At 38.9% G+C, this 19186-nt stretch overlaps 1 protein-coding gene across 3 annotated transcripts in view; it reads left to right on the top strand.

Annotated features, from left to right (window-relative positions):
• Nucleotides 1-19186, top strand: part of KAT6B (lysine acetyltransferase 6B) — an 85554-nt gene that overhangs the window by 38209 nt on the left and 28159 nt on the right. Inside the window, exons 3-10 of one of the 3 annotated variants that reach the window (XM_026044560.1) lie at nt 2063-2171; nt 7633-7748; nt 7880-7961; nt 8643-8775; nt 12439-13370; nt 14311-14432; nt 15564-15679; nt 17545-17686. In XM_026044560.1, coding sequence (XP_025900345.1) covers nt 2063-2171; nt 7633-7748; nt 7880-7961; nt 8643-8775; nt 12439-13370; nt 14311-14432; nt 15564-15679; nt 17545-17686 — 1752 coding nt within the window. The remainder of the gene's footprint in view (nt 1-2062; nt 2172-7632; nt 7749-7879; nt 7962-8642; nt 8776-12438; nt 13371-14310; nt 14433-15563; nt 15680-17544; nt 17687-19186) is intronic. The other 2 variants (XM_026044576.1, XM_026044569.1) reach the window with 2 other exon arrangements.

Raw genomic sequence — 19186 nt, 5'->3', positions numbered from 1 at the left:
ATTTTGGCTAATGGCCATCTCTTTGCTAGAGCCAGGAGAAATTCTGGCAAGATAAATGAAATTGTGGAGCTGGATTTGTTTCATTACGTGAATGATATGCCATATTCCGTGAATTATTTATCAGGGTAAGGGTTTCTGAAATGCCTGGAGCCACCTTATATCATAGGGAAGGTGGGAGAGGTCGGATTGCATGGACTAGTTCTGCACCTGGAGAAGGACGTTACTCGCAAAACGTCTGCGATGAAGGAGGTCTCACAAGATGCTGCAAGGGAGCAGTTTCACATGGACAGCTCTGCGCTGGTATTTGTGTCCCCGTGTGTCTGAAAATGAGTAAACAAACCAAAGGCTGATGTATTTTTACATTGGTTTCTATCCCCCAAAACCCTTACAATTTGCTCTGTGTACCAGGCTGCTGAAGTTTAGTGATGGGACTGCTGAATTATTATGTCTTGTTGGCAAGAACATGAATGGTTTTATCATCGGCATTTGCATCATTTTTAACTTGCAAGGGAAAGATTGTGTAAGTATGTACAGCCTTTTTCCAGTGAAAAAATTAATGATCTCATTCCGTATCATCCTGCCATAACTGACAAAGAGTATCAAGAACTTATTTTTAATTTTCTTGAAGCATGACAGAATTGTAAATCTTCCAAATTTATTATTTTTTCACAATATTTTTGTCAAAGTAGCAGTTTGATATTTCTGCTCTCTAGAAGGTTTGTATTAGTAAGAATAAGGATTGCAGAAGGTTCTTTCTGCTTGGCACAAGAAGGTGCTATTTTAGTTTCCTTTTGTAGTTTATGGAAGAAAATGGATATCTTGACACTGGCTGAAAGGGTCAGGTTACATCCATAAACATTTTCAATGTATGCGCTCTGGGATACACCTGTGTGTTAATTGTCTAATAATTGGGTTTGGAAGAAAAGTAAGACCTTCTGAGCACTAAAGCTTTCAGGTAAATGCCCTGTCCCTTGAAGCTAAGCTACAGGGTACATCCATATAGAAGTGTGCTTAGTTTAGCGTGGGGAGTAGTTTGGGTAGGAACGTTTTATCCTGGCGGTTTTGGTGCCTGCTGTGGTGTGGTGAGATGCAAGGACCTGTCTCCCTGGAACTGCTGCACTCTGCATGGAGCACAGAATTGTAGGATGGTTATAGATATGCTGCTGCCTGGTAGAAGTGGAAGGGCATAGAGTGAAAAAATAAGAAATGGAGGTGAAAATAAGGTATAATTCATTTTGCATTTAAAAAAAATAGAAATGATACATTTCCATGGAAACTTTTGATTTTTGGTTTGCTGTGCTGCTGACTCTCTTGGAAAGCACTCGAGGCGGGTTCCCCACTGCTGTGGCCTTGCCGCTCGAGGAGGCGGCCGCGCTGCTGCGGTTGGCGCGCTGCCCGTAAACCCAGCGCGGGAGCAGCCCGCGGGGCGCGAGGATCCGACTGCGCCCTTGGATCCACTGCTCTCACCCTGCTGCAGCGGGGAAACTTCAGGGAAAGTGCAAGGAAATTCCTTGTCAGATGGATGTGCAATGGAATGCCTTGGACTTGGGGTTTCATTTAAAAGCTATTGCTGTCTTGTAGAATGGATGAAGAATCAAGTTGTATTAAAGGCTGATTTGCATATGTGTATGCTCTTAGAGCTAAAAGTAATCCAATTTCTATGTGTTCTGGAGTTGTTTCGTGTTCAAGAATAATTTTTGAAGTTCTACTTTCTAACTTTGCCTGTTTTCTTCATTACTTTTCTTTTTTTAATTCCATGTGAGTTAGTACCCAAGGTTGCTAACTGTAATATCTTAAGAGAACAAACTTTGCCAYACTGAAGGGATGCAAAATGGGCATTTATCTTGGTAGATAATATAGAGATAATATAATATACAATAAAAGGGCCATTAAATCTAATATTCTAAGCTTAGACATTTGAGAAACCAAAAAGGCCCCTGAGAATGATTTGCCCATTTCTGTAGCTTTTAGGKTTTTTTAGTTTGTTTGCTTGTGGCTTTGTTTTGTGTTTTTGCTTTTTAAAAAAATAAGCTAACTGTCATTTGTTTATTTTTAAATCTAGCCACGAGCTGATCCCATTCCAATATGTAGCTTTTGTTTGGGGACGAAAGAATCAAATCGTGAAAAAAAGCCAGAAGAACTGTTGTCCTGTGCTGACTGTGGCAGCAGTGGTAAGTTGGTTGAATTTACTACTGTTATAACATATTTGAATAGATATGTTTTTAAGGGATTGCAAATAGCTTTTTAAATTGCTGAATCATCCTTTGGACATGAATTTAGAACCCAGGCAAGATGGAAGATGACTCAGATTTTGGACCAAAAGACTGTAGTCTAGATCATTGCAAATGAGGTGTTTGCATTGATATTTAGGTGTGAAATGTAGGTGTGCTGGGTAAGTTAATGGGAGAAGTAGGTTTCTAAAAATATACGAGTTGTGATGTTTGAGTTCTCTCTTTCACTTAAAAACTCATAATTGGTAAACAAATGGTGGTCAAGAATTTTGTTTTTATTGATTTGCTGCTTTTAAGAACCTGAGAAASACGTAAGGGGAATGTAGTTGTGCAACAGTCTTTGCAAAATGCAAGCTGCTTATTTATTTTTTATAGAATTATTTTATTATTGGAGTGGAGTAGTATTTGAGGTAAGGTATTAAAAGTGTTRGTGAAACCTTAATTCATTAGATGGTTTTCTTTGACATAGTACATATGTATTTAGAGGAGGAAAGAGAGCTTAGAGAGGAACAGTTTTTTTGGCTGCTGACGTATGAGTTTTGTCAGTTAATGAACGGGATCTTTACCTTCCAATGAAGTTATACGAACAAAGAAAAACTTAAAGCCAAACAAATGAGCTACGAAAAAAAAAAACCACAAAAAAAAAACCCTTTTTTTCTTCCCATTCTTGAGCTACTGGGAGAAACTGAGTTCTCCTCCTAGTTTCCATTGCCATGACCAATGTGCTTTTTAGTATGATATCATGAGTTTTTAGATCCAAGATCTCTTGCCATGATGCGTAGGTAGGTTTTTATTATTAAATCCTTATTTTTCTCCCCTTGAAGGAATTGCTCTGTTGGGTGTAGCAGGGTTCTCCCCTGTTGCCTGCACTTTCAAATGTGTTGTGTGGAAGGCGATAGAGCTGCAGTAGGAGTCAGGAAGGGGGTTTCTTGTCCCCTGCCAATCTGTAGGTCGATGGCAGGGGCAAAGCAGGGGCCYGGGGTGACGACGGTCGCTTGTCCCTTGCCCCTCGTGGGGCAGTGGCTCTTGCTGACTTCTTGCAGCTGGGCTGTGAGCACAGATCCTGCAGATATCGTGCAGATTAGCATTTAAAACAAAGTATTGCAGCACGATGCATCATTCCAAGTACCGCTTATGCACCATGATATCCAGCGTGTTCTTGACCTAGATTATCTCCCATCCTCAGAGAGCTTTTGCTAAAAACATGCACTAATCTTTTTAGCCAGTCTGTGCTATACATTTTTTTTTTTCCTAGTGTAATTGTGAAGATTGAGCTATGAAAATCTCTGATCACTTTAGCTATTCTGGAAAGAAATTACCGAATAAATAGCTTTATACTGGAAGAGGAGTCATTAGGTCACTCGGGTGGGCTGCTTTTAACTGTGCCAGCAAAATAACTTGTGCCCAGGTAAGTCACCGCTGCGCAAGGTGACTTGCCCCAAAGCTTTTTGCAATGCAGACTGCCCCTTCCTAGCCACAAGATAAACCAGTGCTTGGTTATAATCCTCTAGTTGTTCTGCAAACACAGTTTTTATTATTCAGGTGAGCTTATGTATCAGCTATTTTGTTATGTAATAATTCTCTGGTAGTTCTCAGGCACATTAAAACTGGAAGCTTTGACTTTCATGGATCAGCTTCCATTTGAATTAACACTGATACATTCTTTCTGCCTCATTAAGACTAAATTATCTTTAATTAGTTCCTGAGATATATTAGATATACAGAATGAAATGTTGAGGCTGCCAGTCAGGTTGCTGGATGGCTAAACTTCAGCTACTGATGCCGAACTAAAATAAAAACCAGTCTCAGTGCAACATATAGCAAAATYTCACTCAAGCGGAGGTTATTGTAATGGGATTTGCAGCTTTGCACATTGCAGGGTATCTCAAACCTAGTCTTGCTGTATAACAAACAGAAATTGAATGTTGCACAGAAGAACCGAGTTATAGTTCACTTGATCAGAGATTAAATTGCAGTGCCCACTACTGGCACGTCTGCTTCCCCTTGCGTGTTTCTCTCCATTTGTTTCCCTTCAGGTTATGCTTCTCTGGGTTAATAAACAAGGGAGGCTTTCTAGATATCTGGGGGAGGCAGGATTGTCTCTAAGTGTGTGTGTGGGGGGGGCTCTTTCTTTCTTTCTTTTTTTCTTTCTTTCTTTCTTTCTTTCTCAAATATTTGGAAATATTATATATTTGGGCATTAGAAATGAGATGCATTGCTGTGTCATTCTGAACAGGATGTGTTCTGGAGGAGGGAAATGGCAGGTGTTGAGAGAGTAAATAGTCCTCCTCTCCTTTGCAAGTTTTGTTTTCCCCATCTTTTGACTTGGAAAAAACTTCAGACTGGAACCAAATTTTGCTTCCATTTTCCCCAACCAAGTTATATATAACTGGGGATATTAGCATGTCTAATGTAGCACAGAAATAATTATCATTACTAATAATCAGTAGTATATTGCTCTTGAATTTAAAGTATCACCTATTTTGTCATAAGTCATTTGAAGAATAAACATAAGGCTAAATTCAGCAATGAGAGGAAAAATGTGGACAGGTTGAAGGACTTTCAAGGTCACAAAGGAGTGAATTTCCATTTTAGCTTCCAGATCTCACTTATTTCTACCACAATGAGGTAAAGGCAGCCAGTGTATCACAGATCTTAAGCTTTTCTACATGGGTTGGATAATAGTGGAGTCTTAAAAACAGAGATCTGCTGAAAAAGAAACGTGTATCCATTCCTGGTGAAAATTGACAACTTCACAGGGTCTAAATTTCCTGTAATCTGTTCAATTTGTGTGGCACTTGAAAATATTGATGTTGCTGAGGTTTAAAAAGAAAGTCAAGTGATTGAAGTGGGGCTAATTACTGTCTAAACACTTGAAACTAGAGATTGATCAAGTAACGAAAGCCTCTCGGCAGAGGTGTTTTCCTTAGTTCAGCCYGAGTTGCAGCGAATCTTTCCCTTTTCAACTCTGTGAAATGTAGAAGGGCTACCCTTAAAACTGGTGAAGGTCCCCGTGACTCAGCTTAACCTGCAGAAGTGATCGAATGAGAAGTGTCTTTTAAAAATGAAGCACTGTGAAAGCCCCACTTTAAGAATGAAATGCTGGTTAGCACTTCTTGATTTTTTTATTGACATCATTTGTGCACTATGTAAATTTGTGTCCACAGTAATTTTAAAAATGGAGAAAAAAAAGCCAGCTTTTATTACCTGCTTATAAAGAACAAGAGCGTATTGTGTTTTTGAAAACTGGAAGTGTTGGGATGGTCTCTGCTAGGGTTTCTAGCTAGGGAGGGTTATAAAAGAATAATAAAGCCTGATGGTATCTCCCATGTGCAGTCCAGTTATTTGTGGCTGAAGGACTTTGAGTCACAAGCAGGATCTGTGTTTAACCCAATGTTTTTTTCTGTGAATTGATGTAATAATACAACCTTTTCAGATATAAAGAAATGGGTGGTAAGCTGTGTAATTGCTTGAATGAGAAACAGCCTGTTGGCTGATAATAGGGAAATAAAGTAATCCCATTATACATAATATGTGCATAGTTACCAACCGGCGAGCATCAACCTTTGTCGGGTAAGTAACTGAAAAGGGTAAACGTAATGGGAAGTGAGGCTCAGCAATTGAAACCACAGCTTTCTTGCATGTTGAAATAAATCTTTTTGCATAGAGTAGTTGTATAAAATCCAGTGTATTTGTATGGAGGAAATTGGTTTATGATAACACTTTAACATGTTAATATAGATGTTTGGTCATGGTTGGGGAAATAAGCCTTTCTATTGATTATTAATATCAGCCACTCCAGGGAGCTTTTTTTCTTCTTGCTTAGTGGATATTTTTTCTTTTTTTAATGAAGCACTTGCTAAGCTTCAGTGCAAAGGATAATGTAACACTGAACTAAACTATACAGTTACCCAGTGTGTTTGTCACTGTCAAGGAGAGAAGTCACATTTTAAGTGCTTAATAAGTCTTAAACACAAAAAAAACTACTAATGCCCATTAAACTTGATACTAAGAATAAAACATTCTTACGTTTTTTCTTTACGTCTTAGTATTTTGGGGTATTTAAAGAAACAACAGCAAAAAACAAGCTTCTATATTGATGAATTCTTGGTTGTCCTTTACTGTTTGATTCTATTCCTACTTGTTGTTTTGGGGACATAGGTTTTGTGAATTGCTTTCTTCTTTTTTTAACAGAAAGTGGGGTAAAAGTTGGGGCACACACTAAGAGGAGCTGATCAATGCAGAGTTCAGAGTTCAAAGCATTTCTCCCATCAAGCCAGTTGCAATTGTGGCCCATACCTCCGTCTCTGGAAAGATGGAAGCAGCAGATGCTTAGGGATTAATCTGTATCCCTTTGTGTTGTGGTTTAGCTCAGCTTTGGACTGGGAAATATGTAACGTGGAGGAGTAAGTGTGGATCATGGTGACCAGAGGCAGGGTGGCTGGAAGGAGGCACACGCAGTTCCTGCCTCTGATGAGCTGAAGGCAGCCGTGGTGGAGGTGACACCTCCGAGCCCAGCACAGCTCCTACCTCCCTGACAGCGTCGGGGTCAGTGTTCTCCCTCATCTCTGAATATAATACYAGCAGAAAGTACTTCCCTGGAAAGGGTTAATCCTTTCCTGTTTATTACCCCTTTTGTCCCTCTGTATTAAGAGTAACTCTGTTGAGGCTGTTGAGGACATGGGAAGTCATCACCAGTGATGTATGCAGAGTACGGGTTGAGCTGTCTGACACCTTGCACAAGCTGGAAAAGTTACTCCTTAGGCCTTATAAATTACCATGAAAATCAGGTGGCCCTAGCAGGGAATAAAATAAAAATTCATGTGAGTTCATAGTTCAGCTAGTGTGTTCTTGTTTGAAACTCTTGTTCTGTAATAAAGTTTCCATGCGACAATTGCAGATTTCATTTTTTCCTGCTTACTGCTCAGAAACTTTGCTGATTACATGTAATTGAGCAATACATAGAAATGAAAGCTGTGTGTAACTTGCCTGTTAAGTTTCTGTGGTAGATCCTTGGAATGTTTAGAGACAAATGAGTAATAGAGCTTTATATAAAGCACTTCTTGGATTTATAYTGCATTGTTATAAAAAGAGTGGATTCAGGTGCACGGGAATAATTTCTTTGGAACTAATGCAAGTTTAAAAACATAGATTTAGTTCTAGGTGTTTATGACATCTATTTATACTTGTCAGTTATGGTAAAAGTCAATGTTCTGCTTCTCTTGACACTTGTTTTATTGCAGTTATTCCATATTTTCTTTGTGTGAGTTAAATTAATGCACTGGCAGTTCAGAAAACAGCCGGAGTTCTTACATTTCCAGTGGAGCTGGTTGCATCCTGTATTGAACATAAGATTCAAATCTCTTAAATACCAAGCAACCTCAAATATTTTGTCTTTCAGGTCACCCCTCATGTTTGAAGTTCTGTCCAGAGTTAACAACAAATGTGAAGGCCTTAAGATGGCAGTGTATTGAATGCAAGACATGTAGCGCGTGTAGGATCCAAGGCAAAAATGCAGTAAGTCACTATTCAGCATTATCTAACGTTTCTTGTTTACCTTAGTTCTGTGTTTAGCACGTGTGGAAATGCAAATCTCCAGCGATCCTATGCTAAGTCTCTTTTTTCCTTTCTCTTCACCCCCTGTTTAGGATAACATGCTCTTCTGCGACTCCTGTGACAGAGGGTTCCACATGGAGTGCTGTGACCCACCGCTTTCCCGCATGCCCAAAGGTGATGCCGAAAATCCTTTCCCTCAGGCTTTGCTCATTTTAAGTAGCCAAAACCTCTTGAGCCATCTAATTATTTTGCAGCTAGTAAACACCGTAATTGTAACCAAGTCAAAGCCAAGACTTTATTTTTCTTTACTTGAGACCTCTTCTTGGGAGCACAAGTTCTGCAGTCAGTTTCCTAATGTCACTTAAGTTATAATTTTTTTCTTCTTTCTCAAATATTTTAAATCCTCATGCCTTTTATATAGTAAAAAGATCTTCAGGCATGATCATCTCACATTAAAAGACTGATAAATTGAAGTTGCTCTMTATATATTAAGAAGTGATTTATTTTCTCTATAACACTTAGCTTAGATTGCTTTGTAATTTGCATATCATTATTTTTGTCTGAATTATTTGTGTCTGAAGAAAGACCTAGTGTAAGGAGAATCAAGTTAAACCAGAAACTCTTCTGTAATGTTCATCTTTTCTGTGATCCTTATTGTCACTTTTTCCCTTTCCAGGAGCACTTTGCTTTCAAAAATTCCRGAATAGGGCTAGAAGGGTATTATTTGGCCACTTTTCCTTCCATATGCCCTGTTTGGAAGAGAATTTTTTACACTTGTTTTCTTGRCGCTTGTCTTGGTAGGTGCTTGCAGTACAAAGTAAAGATTGCTAATTTTCTTTTTTTCCCTTTCTGTAGGGATGTGGATTTGCCAGGTCTGTAGACCAAAGAAAAAAGGGCGAAAGCTGCTTCATGAGAAAGCCGCCCAAATAAGGCGACGATATGCAAAACCCATTGGACGACCGAAAAATAAACTAAAGCAACGAATGTTGTAGGTTTCTATTTAATTGTGGGGTGTGTGTTTGGGGGGATGTGTTTTCTGCTCTTTCTTTTCTTTTAAAAAAAGCTTTTCCGTAAAAAACTTTTCTTGGACATAATTTTACAGAAGTTGATCCAAACACAAGTACTCTTTTCAACTATGATTCAGTTTAGGGAATAGAAATGATAAGGAAGTGATTCTAGTACACACATTTTGGTCTGATGGCCAGTAACTACTTTATTTTAGTGGTTATAAACATTATTACAGTAAATTTACAATAAAAATAATGTATAAACAAAGGTTTATACAATAATGTGGCACGACTGCCTTTGAAATGTAACTTAAATTACCTGAAATATATACAAGTGTCCCCACTAAGTGGCTAATAAATAGCCGGTTATCTATGTCCAACTTCAGGACACAGTTCTGCTCAAAGTTCTGCTTAAAGAATAGTATAAAAATAACCTTACTATCAGCACACAAGCTATTGCCAGCAGCAAGCTATGTAAGTATTACATAGCTGGAACCCGAAGTCGTGGCTCAAGTGTTATTCTGGGCGAAATAATTGTCCTGTAAAGGACCCACTGGTTACTAGGGGAAAAGGCTCCAATTTCTTTTATTACAATTATCTTTCTCTCTAAACCAAGAGAGCTCTATTCCTTCTGGCACGTATCTTTCCAGGCAGTGCTGTAATGGGACGTCGTAAGGTTTGGCTGGAGGATTGTTTAGGTAGATTTCAAAAGCTGAGCTGACTTTACATTCAGTGTTAAACAGAAACAGATCCTATGCTAATGCTAGCAGCATGTTGTCCTCCATTACATGTTCCTATTCACACACAGATTTCCTCTTCTTCTATTCAAGTATCTCTTGGCCATGGCAGCTGAGCAGCTGAAAAGCTTTCTGGCTCTATCTACTCCTCATTCTGTTATGTGATTGTTATCCTGCCACTTTTCTCTGAAGCCTAAGAACCTGTCTGGTATTCCTCAGAGTTGCATGGTAGCTTTTGTAAAAGTTCAGTGGATTTTGCCAAATAAGAATTTCTTGAGTCACTGCAACTGCATATAGTGCTTCCTGTTTTTTTCTTTTTTTTTTTTTTTTTTCCCCCCCCCTCTCTTTTCTTTTTATCTTGCAAGTATAGCACACTGGCCTGGTGTAGTTGCTATGTTCTGGTCCAGTGCAGTGCAGTTGCTATGTTCTGGTTCCCCTTCTTTCACTATTATTTTGGCCTTTTTGGCCCGTGTCCTGAAGTTCAGGACATGTCACTTTAGGAAGGTAGTACAGAACGGAGATGGTATGTGGCACTACATGAAAGTGAAAAAGCTAGAGCTGGAGTTGAAAAATGTGCTTTAAAGAAAGGCAGAGCTTTCTCTGCATTTTCACTTCACTTCTCAGCAAAATAACTTCCATATTTGAAGGTATCAGTTGTTAGAATAGCCATACAGCTTTCAGAGTTTTAACATCTTCAATTTCTTGTGCATTACCATGTGTGTATGGTAAAAATACTCTGTCTATCCCTGTAGCTTTTTTTCTTTTGCTTTGACCTGTGTTTTTTTTTTCCTTTGGCAACTCCAAGCCTTCAGCTGGAGGTGGTGGTTTGCCTACAGAACTACCATCTTCTCTTAAAACATGTCCCTGGCTTGGGCATTCCCAGCGAGGTTGGCAGGAAGGCCTTTTTGATGTTATAACTGTGTCTTTCCTCCTTTCCTCAACATGTAAAGGCTGCCAACTGGGACAGATATATAAGCCTGCGTGGATTTAGTTGGTACTAAGCTCTTAGGGTTTTTTTAGCTGTTAGCTTTTATTAAGTGTTGTCTTAAAAGAAGTCATCCTTTCAGTTTTGCATCATGATTGAATGTAAGACTTGTTCCCTTCCTACAGAGTAGGAAAGATAGAGGAGTGCTTTAAGAGTAAGGGATTCTTATCTTGACATAATGAATATTTGCAATGCTGTAAGCATATTTGTATTATCGAGGTTTTTAATATGCATAGAGCAAAATAAACTTGTTTTTGAACAGTAAGGGTGAGGAGATGGAATAAGAACAGACTTGTAAAAATCCTATTTAAAAATGATAATAAGCTATGGAAGACAGTATCATAAGTAACTAAGCATGAAGTACAGCAGGATTGACTGATGCCATTTAGAGCTTTCCATGTAGTATAAGGAAAGTAAGGAAAGTCTATCCAGAAGTGCCTGATCCAGAAATGGTTTTTTTCTCTTTTTTTTTTTTTCCTTTTTTTCCCCCTCCCCTATTGAACATCCTTTTTGAACATGCCCTTCCTGGGCAAATTACTGTGCAAGATTAACTAAAACCAGGTGTGTTAGCCTCTGGCACTGATTGCCATTAGCACATCTGGTTGCAAGTCTTGCTATGGACACAAGCTTATGGCACTGGAGAATTCAAAAGGCTTGGTTGTATGGTGTGTGTGTKTGTGTGTGTGTGTGTGTGTGGCTGCTTAGGAGTTGGCTAAATTTAAGGATGTGCGAGTGGAAAGGGGGCCAAGTTTTAGACTGGTGGGCCACTGGAGTTCAGCAAAACAGATGGTAGCCCCAGGCTGTTCCATCTCTAATTAAAAGTAACCTGTAGGAATTAATTGCTTCAGCATTGCAATTAAGAAGGAAAGATCTGTGGAAGAGAACTTTCCTCTACAAAGTAAGCTAACTTCAAAGAAGGAGAAGAAAATGGCATTGTTGAGTGCTGCAGTAAACTCTTGTTTGGGTGTGCAGTTTGATTATTACCTCCTGATACCTATTTTTTAGCATTTTAAAATGTTCAGTTTTTGTTCATTTAAACTTTTTTGGTGTGTTATTCCGTGTTGTCTTTTAGCTCATTAGCAAGCAGCTAAACTGACAGTTCCAAAACTCCACAAGTTTCGTTTTGCGTCATGCCCCTTATCTTACTAGTTTTCAGGTAGTATTCAGTCCTTACCCTTGTCATATTCCATATTATGCTCAGTTTATGGCTCTTCTTTGTTCACTTACTTGGTCTTACAGCTTTGCACTTTCCCTCTTTATATATGTGTGTGTATATTTGTCTTTATTATAATTTCTAAAGAAAACCAGTAGTTTCTTTGTTTTAGCTGCGATGCTGTTCATAAACTGTCTCACTTTGCATTTSGATCTTTAGTGTTTTTTATTTGAGTACTAGTGCTTCTAGATGTAATCAAACAAGATTGGAAAAATGAGTTTCTTGAAAACCTGACTGTTGCTTTAAACAACTAATAGACTTTTTGTACAGTTCAAACAAATGTTTTGATGAAGTTAATAAGGGTTTTGATCTGCTGTAATTAACTTGTTAACACTGAACACGTGCATCTCGTTGTGTGCAGTCACTTGGATGGTGGTGAAGCAGTTACTGTGTTCAAACATAATCCATTAATGCGTTTCTCCAAAGATGTGCACATTTCTGATTTACCTAAAAGTAGGTAGAGCCTGTAGACTTGGGAGACTTTGCTGTCCCAGCTGCTTCTATTGATATGGACTGTAAACAACCTTAAAGTTAGCTATCAGATGCTATGCCATAATGTGAATTGTATGTCCAAGTTAATATGTCTTTCTAAATTTTTTTAGATACATTCTTTTAGGAAAATGCTGCAAGTAACTTAAACTGTAGTAGTATTTGTTAGTAGTTTTATATCTTTTTAATGCTGATTTTCATTTTCCAAATTTTTGTATAGGTCTGTAACCAGTGATGAAGGATCCATGAATGCATTCACAGGAAGGGGGTCACCTGGTAGGGGTCAAAAGACTAAAGTCTGTACCACACCTTCATCTGGTCATGCTGCATCTGTGAAGGATTCAAGCAGCAGATTGCCTGTTACAGACCCCACTCGGCCTGGTGCCACCACCAAAATCACCACCACCTCCACCTACATATCTGCCTCTACACTTAAAGTTAACAAGAAAACCAAAGGGCTCATTGATGGCCTTACTAAGTTTTTTACACCATCACCTGATGGTCGCAGATCACGAGGTGAAATAATAGACTTTTCAAAGCACTATCGTCCAAGGAAAAAGGTCTCTCAGAAACAGTCATGCACTTCTCTTGTGTTGGCTACAGGTACCACACAAAAGCTAAAACCTCCATCTTCTTCACTTCTACCCCCAACCCCCATTTCTGGTCAGAGCCCCAATTCACAAAAATCCAGCACTTCCACTTCTTCTAACTCTCCCCAAAGTTCTTGCAGTCAGTCAAGCGCACCCTCCTTTAGTAGCCTTCCTCATAGCAGTCAGCTAAAGGGACTCTTTGATGGACTTTCTCATATCTATACCACTCAGGGACAGTCTCGAAAAAAGGGCCGCCCAAGCTATGCACCGCCCAAGCGCTTGCGTCGTAAGCCAGAATTATCTTCCTCATCAAAATGTAGGAGCTGTTTCTATGGAAAGAAAGAGGTTAGAAGTAGGTTTGTTTCTCWTTCCCGTGCCTCTGGATGGGGTGTGCCTAGAGGACGTGCTTTTAAAGCAATTGCCCACTTGAAGCGAACAGCCTTCCTTAAAAAGCGCAGGATTCTAGACAGATTAAAGTATAAGGTGACCCCTCAGATGGGGACCCCCTCACCAGGGAAGGGGAGCTTGACAGACGGAAGGATTAAACCTGATCAGGATGATGGTAAGCAAAGGTCAAAGCGCCAACCAAACCTGCGTCCCGTCCAAAACCGAGATTCTTATTTTGTCACATAGGTCTTAGCTACTTCTCTTGTTCTTACTTCACTTTCATACAAAAGCAACAAAACTTTGACCCTGTATCTAATGCTGACTAAACCTCCAGAATGTTTTTTTTCTGACTAATACCACATCACCTTTTTATTATTTTTGCATCTGTAGTGACACTAGGAGCCCCAAGTGCCTTCATGATGTTGCTTATGGCTGTGTAGTACCGCATGAGTAGCCACTTGTCATGCTACTGCCTTGTTCTTTCCCATGCCCTTTCTCTGGCAGTAGTGCTGTCATTATGGCTGCGTGCTGTCAGTGCTTATAAAGATGGGCATTTCAATTCATTTCCCTCTGCTCCATTGCTTTTTCATGACCAACTCCATCCTGCCTCCACAACACTCAATCTGTACTGCTGTAAAATACCTTTTTATGATTACTTTTATTTAAGAAAAGAAACAACAAAAACAAAAGACTGATGTTTGAATGTACGCTTAGCTTAGCACTGGACTCCAAAAATGTAAAATTTTTGTTTAAATTTGCAGGGAAAGGGTAGCTTTTTTCTTTTATTTTTATGATTTTGTAGAGTGCCATGCATATTATTGGGAGACTTAGTTCCAGTGATAGAGTAGAGTCTATTTCATGAGGCCCTAAGCTGATTTAGTCAAACCAGACTATAAGAGYTTAGACAAGCAAGTAGTGAAAATTGCTCTTGCAACAGCAAATTACAAAATACAAAGAGTGTGAGGAGTCACTCCTGTTATTTAGAATTCCAAATTGAGTTAGAATGGGAGGTTGTAAGAGCTGTAGTTGCTACAATCCTATTTAGGATTATTACTGTGGGAAAGCACAGGTAACATGCATATCTGAATAAACTTTTTGCTGGTTTTAAATAACAGATACTGAAATCAAACTAAGCATCAAACAAGAAAATACAGATGTGTTTCTGGTGGGAAGCAAGGACACTGTTACGCAAGAGGATTTGGAAGTATTCAAGCAGGCCCGGGAACTCTCCCTGGAGGTAAGCAGAGAGAGGAGGGGAAAAAAAAACCCTGTCATCTGTGTTGTATAAAATGCAGTTGATTAGTTTCCAGATGTCTACTTACCTTCAGTTTGGCATGTTCCTTTTGGTCTCGTGTTTGCTATGTTCTATGCATTGCATTGGAGAGGCACTTAGTGCGGTTAGGTCCTACTGGACTGGAGACAAGGTGTCCCACTGGAGCGGATCACAAGAGTGGCACCTGCAGCAGATGTTGAAAGATGTGCTTGGAGCGTTTTGGACATAGGACTGCCAGTGACCCAATGCGGAGTGGCATAGCCAGCATCCTGGTCAGCACTGAGAGGCTGTTGGTCACTAACAGTGTGCCTTGATTGCTTTTATTGGCACCTAAAGCAGCCACTGTGAGAAGTCTGTCTTATCAAATACAGTTTGTGAGAAGCAAACTGGGTTTGATGGTGGGCTTATTTTGTTTTGCCCCATGCCTTAACACGTTTTGAGTATAAAATACATTTTTTCTAGGAGTTGAAATGTTTGAGCTGAATCYGACTAAAACTTTATACCAGCTGGTGTTTATGCTCTTCTTAGGATATGTAATAGTAATTTAAAGCTTGCTGAGACTGAATGAGTTTTCTTTGCCAACGAAGCTCTAGACACAGCAGCTGAATTTTCCCTTATCAAGAAAGGCTTATACTTTTCTGTGTCAATGAAATGAGGCAGCCTTGCAGGCTTCTCTGTCAGAAGCAGCTCTTCACAAGTAGATCACGAGGAGATTTTTGCCCTTCAAGCAAGCAGTATTCCTAGGAAGCACGGTCAAAGGAGCTGCATAAATAGAGTTATGTCATCAAACAGAATATCTTTTTCGGTAATGAAAGTCCCTTCATTTTTTCAGCTTCAAGAACTAGCACTATTTATATATCATTACAGAATAAGCAGTATTTGTTTAACTTTATTCTTATTTGCTTGTCACCTTAAAGTTGTGGTAAATTTTATAGCAAACTGTTTGCAGATTCTTCCAGCATGGACAGAGAGAAGACAGARTGTAAGAAACTAGTTTAAATGCTCCGAATTTGGCAGATCTTCACTGATAGGAAGTGGTATTGAAAAAGCTAACTTGCTATTGCTTCCTAATGTTGCTTTTATTGTACCTGACAGAAAATTGGGTGTAAAAACAATGGTGAAACAAGTGGACGATATCCTTCAGTGATTGAGTTTGGAAAATACGAGATCCAGACTTGGTACTCTTCGCCTTACCCACAGGAATATGCAAGGTAGTGAGTTGTCAAAGTCGTCATATGTTGTTGGAAGCTTACTAATTTTATACTTATTTTTAAAAGTTGTTTATTCTCATAATTCTGTAATTCTAAAGGAGGATGAGTCTTCCCTGTCTCTCTTCCCTCTCTTTCCTTTTTTTATTCTATTTCTATTCCAAGGCACATAAAAACACTGTTTTTCTGGAACTACATAATCTCAGAGCTTCTTGCTGTCTTATTTCACCTTAAAACAATTTACAACCAGGTATACCCAATTTTCAGCTGTTCAAAGCAATTTGTCTTGCTTGCTCGCTTCGAATTAACTTCACGTTTGAGGAGGCAAAAGTCTGGACCTRTTAAATAAGTAGTGCACACAGTGGGGCAGTGACATCCCTATTCTGGCCTCTTCCTTTGTCAGGATGCCTCAGAGTTGGCCAGAAATCATGAGCTAGTGTGTGTGCTCAGTAGATCTCTATTGATTTATGTCTCTGCTGAAATTATATACATGCTATAAATCCAGTAGTTTCATAAAGTACGGAGATTTGCAGAACTGTGTGTTCATCAAGAACACTACAGTGGACAGCCAAGTTAAATGGCCTGTTCCAGAAGGCATGTTGATAACATGGATGTGAACTGCCATTTCTCTCCATCCCCGTCATTCCTAGATACTGCCATCTTTGCACAGTGGGAATGAGAGGTATATTGCAAATTTATCGTTTAAAATCAAGGACCAGAACAGGTTGTATGGAGCATTTCTGTTCCATCTTATTAATAGAGCTTTTACAGTGTAAATGTTTTATTTACTTCTATAGCCCCTTATTTTCTGTCACATCATGAAAGAGATCTGGCCCATCAAGTAAACTAATGCAGAGGGAGAAGTTTAGTAAGGGATAGATGTTAGTGTGAGCCRGCAGTGGGATGACCTCTGTGGGGGTAGTGTGATCCTTGGCTCTGTGTACAATGATGTTGCATCACGGAATAAGGAGCTTGTACTGCTTTGGTAAATTGGCTTAGAATCTTGGAATGTTGTTAACCAGTGCTGTTATCTCCGAGTGACTCTAGGATATACCAGTAACTTCAGAGCTGATATAACCGGCTTCTACTCTAAGAACTTGTAGACTGGAAAAATAATTCTACTAAACCTTTTAGTAGAAGACTAGAGCAGGAAAAACAATGCCAGTAACTTTAAATAATAGTTAAGAAATCCTGAAAGGAACAGACTTTTTCTTCTGGCAGGTAGATTCTCTTGGGTGGAAGGGAGCCTTTTGCCTGTATGTGAACTCTTTGGACTGGCTTCATTCCAAACTGTGGCTGAACAAAGTAATAATGTGGTTGGGTGGACTGTAGCAGGAGAGAACTATCCTATCAATCTGCTGTCCTGTCCAAGTATTTGGAAGAGGGTGGGAAGAAAACCGTCTCCTAGCCTCTTCCACATCCAAAATAGGGAAGTAGATTCCCTGTAGCCTGTCAAGTGCCTCCTTTGTCCCGAGAAAAAGGATCGAATGTGAGGTATGACTCTGCTGTACCTAGTTTGATGACAACTTAGGTGAAATGTGAGATGAGGTAGGGGCAAGAGCTGAGGATCTAGTTGAGGCAGGACCACCAAACCAGCTGTCCAGAGTCCATCATRGTTCAATTAACTTCTCTGTTATTTCAACATAATCTTTTTTCTTATATATTCTTCTTAATTGATGTATATGTTTAATGGTTCTCTCTAATGTAGTGGGTTTTGTTTTTTAGTCTTTTTAGATTTCAGTAGCATTTACTTAGGTTACCTTACTTTAAAATGGCGAGAGGGTTGTTGCTTTGTGCTAACTTTTTTTGTTTATAGAATTTCACAAATGATTTATTTTGTATAAAATATCTTTCTGATTTTCATACAGACTACCAAAGCTTTACCTGTGTGAATTCTGTCTAAAGTACATGAAAAGTAAAAACATTTTATTAAGGCACTCAAAGAAATGTGGTTGGTATCATCCTCCAGCCAATGAAATCTACAGAAGAAATGACCTTTCAGTATTTGAGGTAGGTATCTCCAAGTCTAGGTTTCTCAAARTAATGAGTTTGTAGACATTACAGACCAGCTGCAGACAGATGGTGGGGGAAAACTTGGAATACTTGCATGAGGATTCTTCATATACTGCAGAAACAAGTCCATCCTCCTTGTCCTGTACTACCCTGCCTCTTCCCTCGTGAGGCTTACTTTCTCATTATGCATTACTCCAACTTTAAATATTCCTGTGCAGCAGACTGYTTAGGAGGAGGCTGCAAAGCCCTTTGCCAGGGCAACCTGTCCAGGTTTTCACAGCAGAAAGTGCCTATCCTAGATGTTCAATTTTGGCTGTTTGAGTGTTTTGCATATAGAGCACAGTGAGCTTAATGGAATTGCCTCCCRGATGTATATATTCTTTTTAAAAAGTGTTTTGCATATTTTGCTAGAAATTTAGATGTAGCAAATAGAAGTCTTTTCCTTTTGGAAATTTGAGACAGTTTTCTTAAGCATCCTGTTTGGATAATGGAGGTTCAGGTTAATGCTGATCTGCAATGAGCTACCTTGAATTTGAGAAGTCCRGAACTGAGCCTGTGGGCATAGCCCCCTGCAGTCTAAGTTACTGTCATGGAGTTTTCTTCTCTAATAGTCTGAGTTCTTAAGTGTGTCTTGGTCAATAGAAATCTACGTGTCAAGTAGCACGTCTGTAGTTACTCAAGCTGTTCATTAATCTCTGTGTTCCTAGAGTTACCYGTTAATAATATTAACAGAAAAGACTGTCAGAGTTATTAGGATGTCTTTTCAGATTGTGTCTAAACAACAGCATTCAGATCTACATATTTAACTCTGAGTTACCATAGAGTCTACTTGTAATTAGCATTTTCATACTGAAAACAAATTTGTCATGCCTGWTCCATTGCCATTATCAATTCAAATAGTGATACAGTTTAGAGACATTCCTTCTAAAAACAAACAAAATCTTTAATACTTGGTTCACTTGCTTGTTTTTGCAGTGTTAACTTAAAATTCTATATTAGCCAAAGTTGCAGACATTTTTTTTCCTTGTTTTTCTGTCATGTATTTGTTTCTGCTYCTTATTCGTTTGTTTGAGAGGTAATTCACAATCCATAAGGACATGATTGCAAACAAAGAAGTTAGGAAAATATAAATATTCTTTTGCTCATCTGTTTGGTTCAGCATAGCTGTCTGCATTGGGATTTTGTTTCCTTCCCAACTCCGGTAGTTTTTTTTTTTTACAGGTTACAGCCTGCTAGGAAAACTCTTAAGTTATAAACAGACTTAAAACTCTTTGTCTATCAAAAAAAAAAAAAAAAAACACCCCCAAAGATTGTTCTAGTAAATATGAAATTATTATTTTTTACCTCCATTACTGGGTATTGAGAGCTGCACAGCATGCTACAATAAGCAAATACTGCTTTCTAGTTAATTTTATTTTCATTAACTACTGCCAACCCCCGAATAAAAAGTGACTAAAAATACAGTTCTGAGGAGGGGAGGAGAAAAAGCAAGATGCC

Source organism: Nothoprocta perdicaria, unplaced genomic scaffold (genome assembly GCF_003342845.1).
Source record: "Nothoprocta perdicaria isolate Ctin4 unplaced genomic scaffold, notPer1 scaffold_105, whole genome shotgun sequence".
In the NCBI taxonomy this organism is placed as follows: domain Eukaryota; kingdom Metazoa; phylum Chordata; class Aves; order Tinamiformes; family Tinamidae; genus Nothoprocta; species Nothoprocta perdicaria.
The sequence above is the reverse complement of the archived record's forward strand: the minus strand, read 5'-3'. Positions and strand labels throughout refer to the sequence as shown.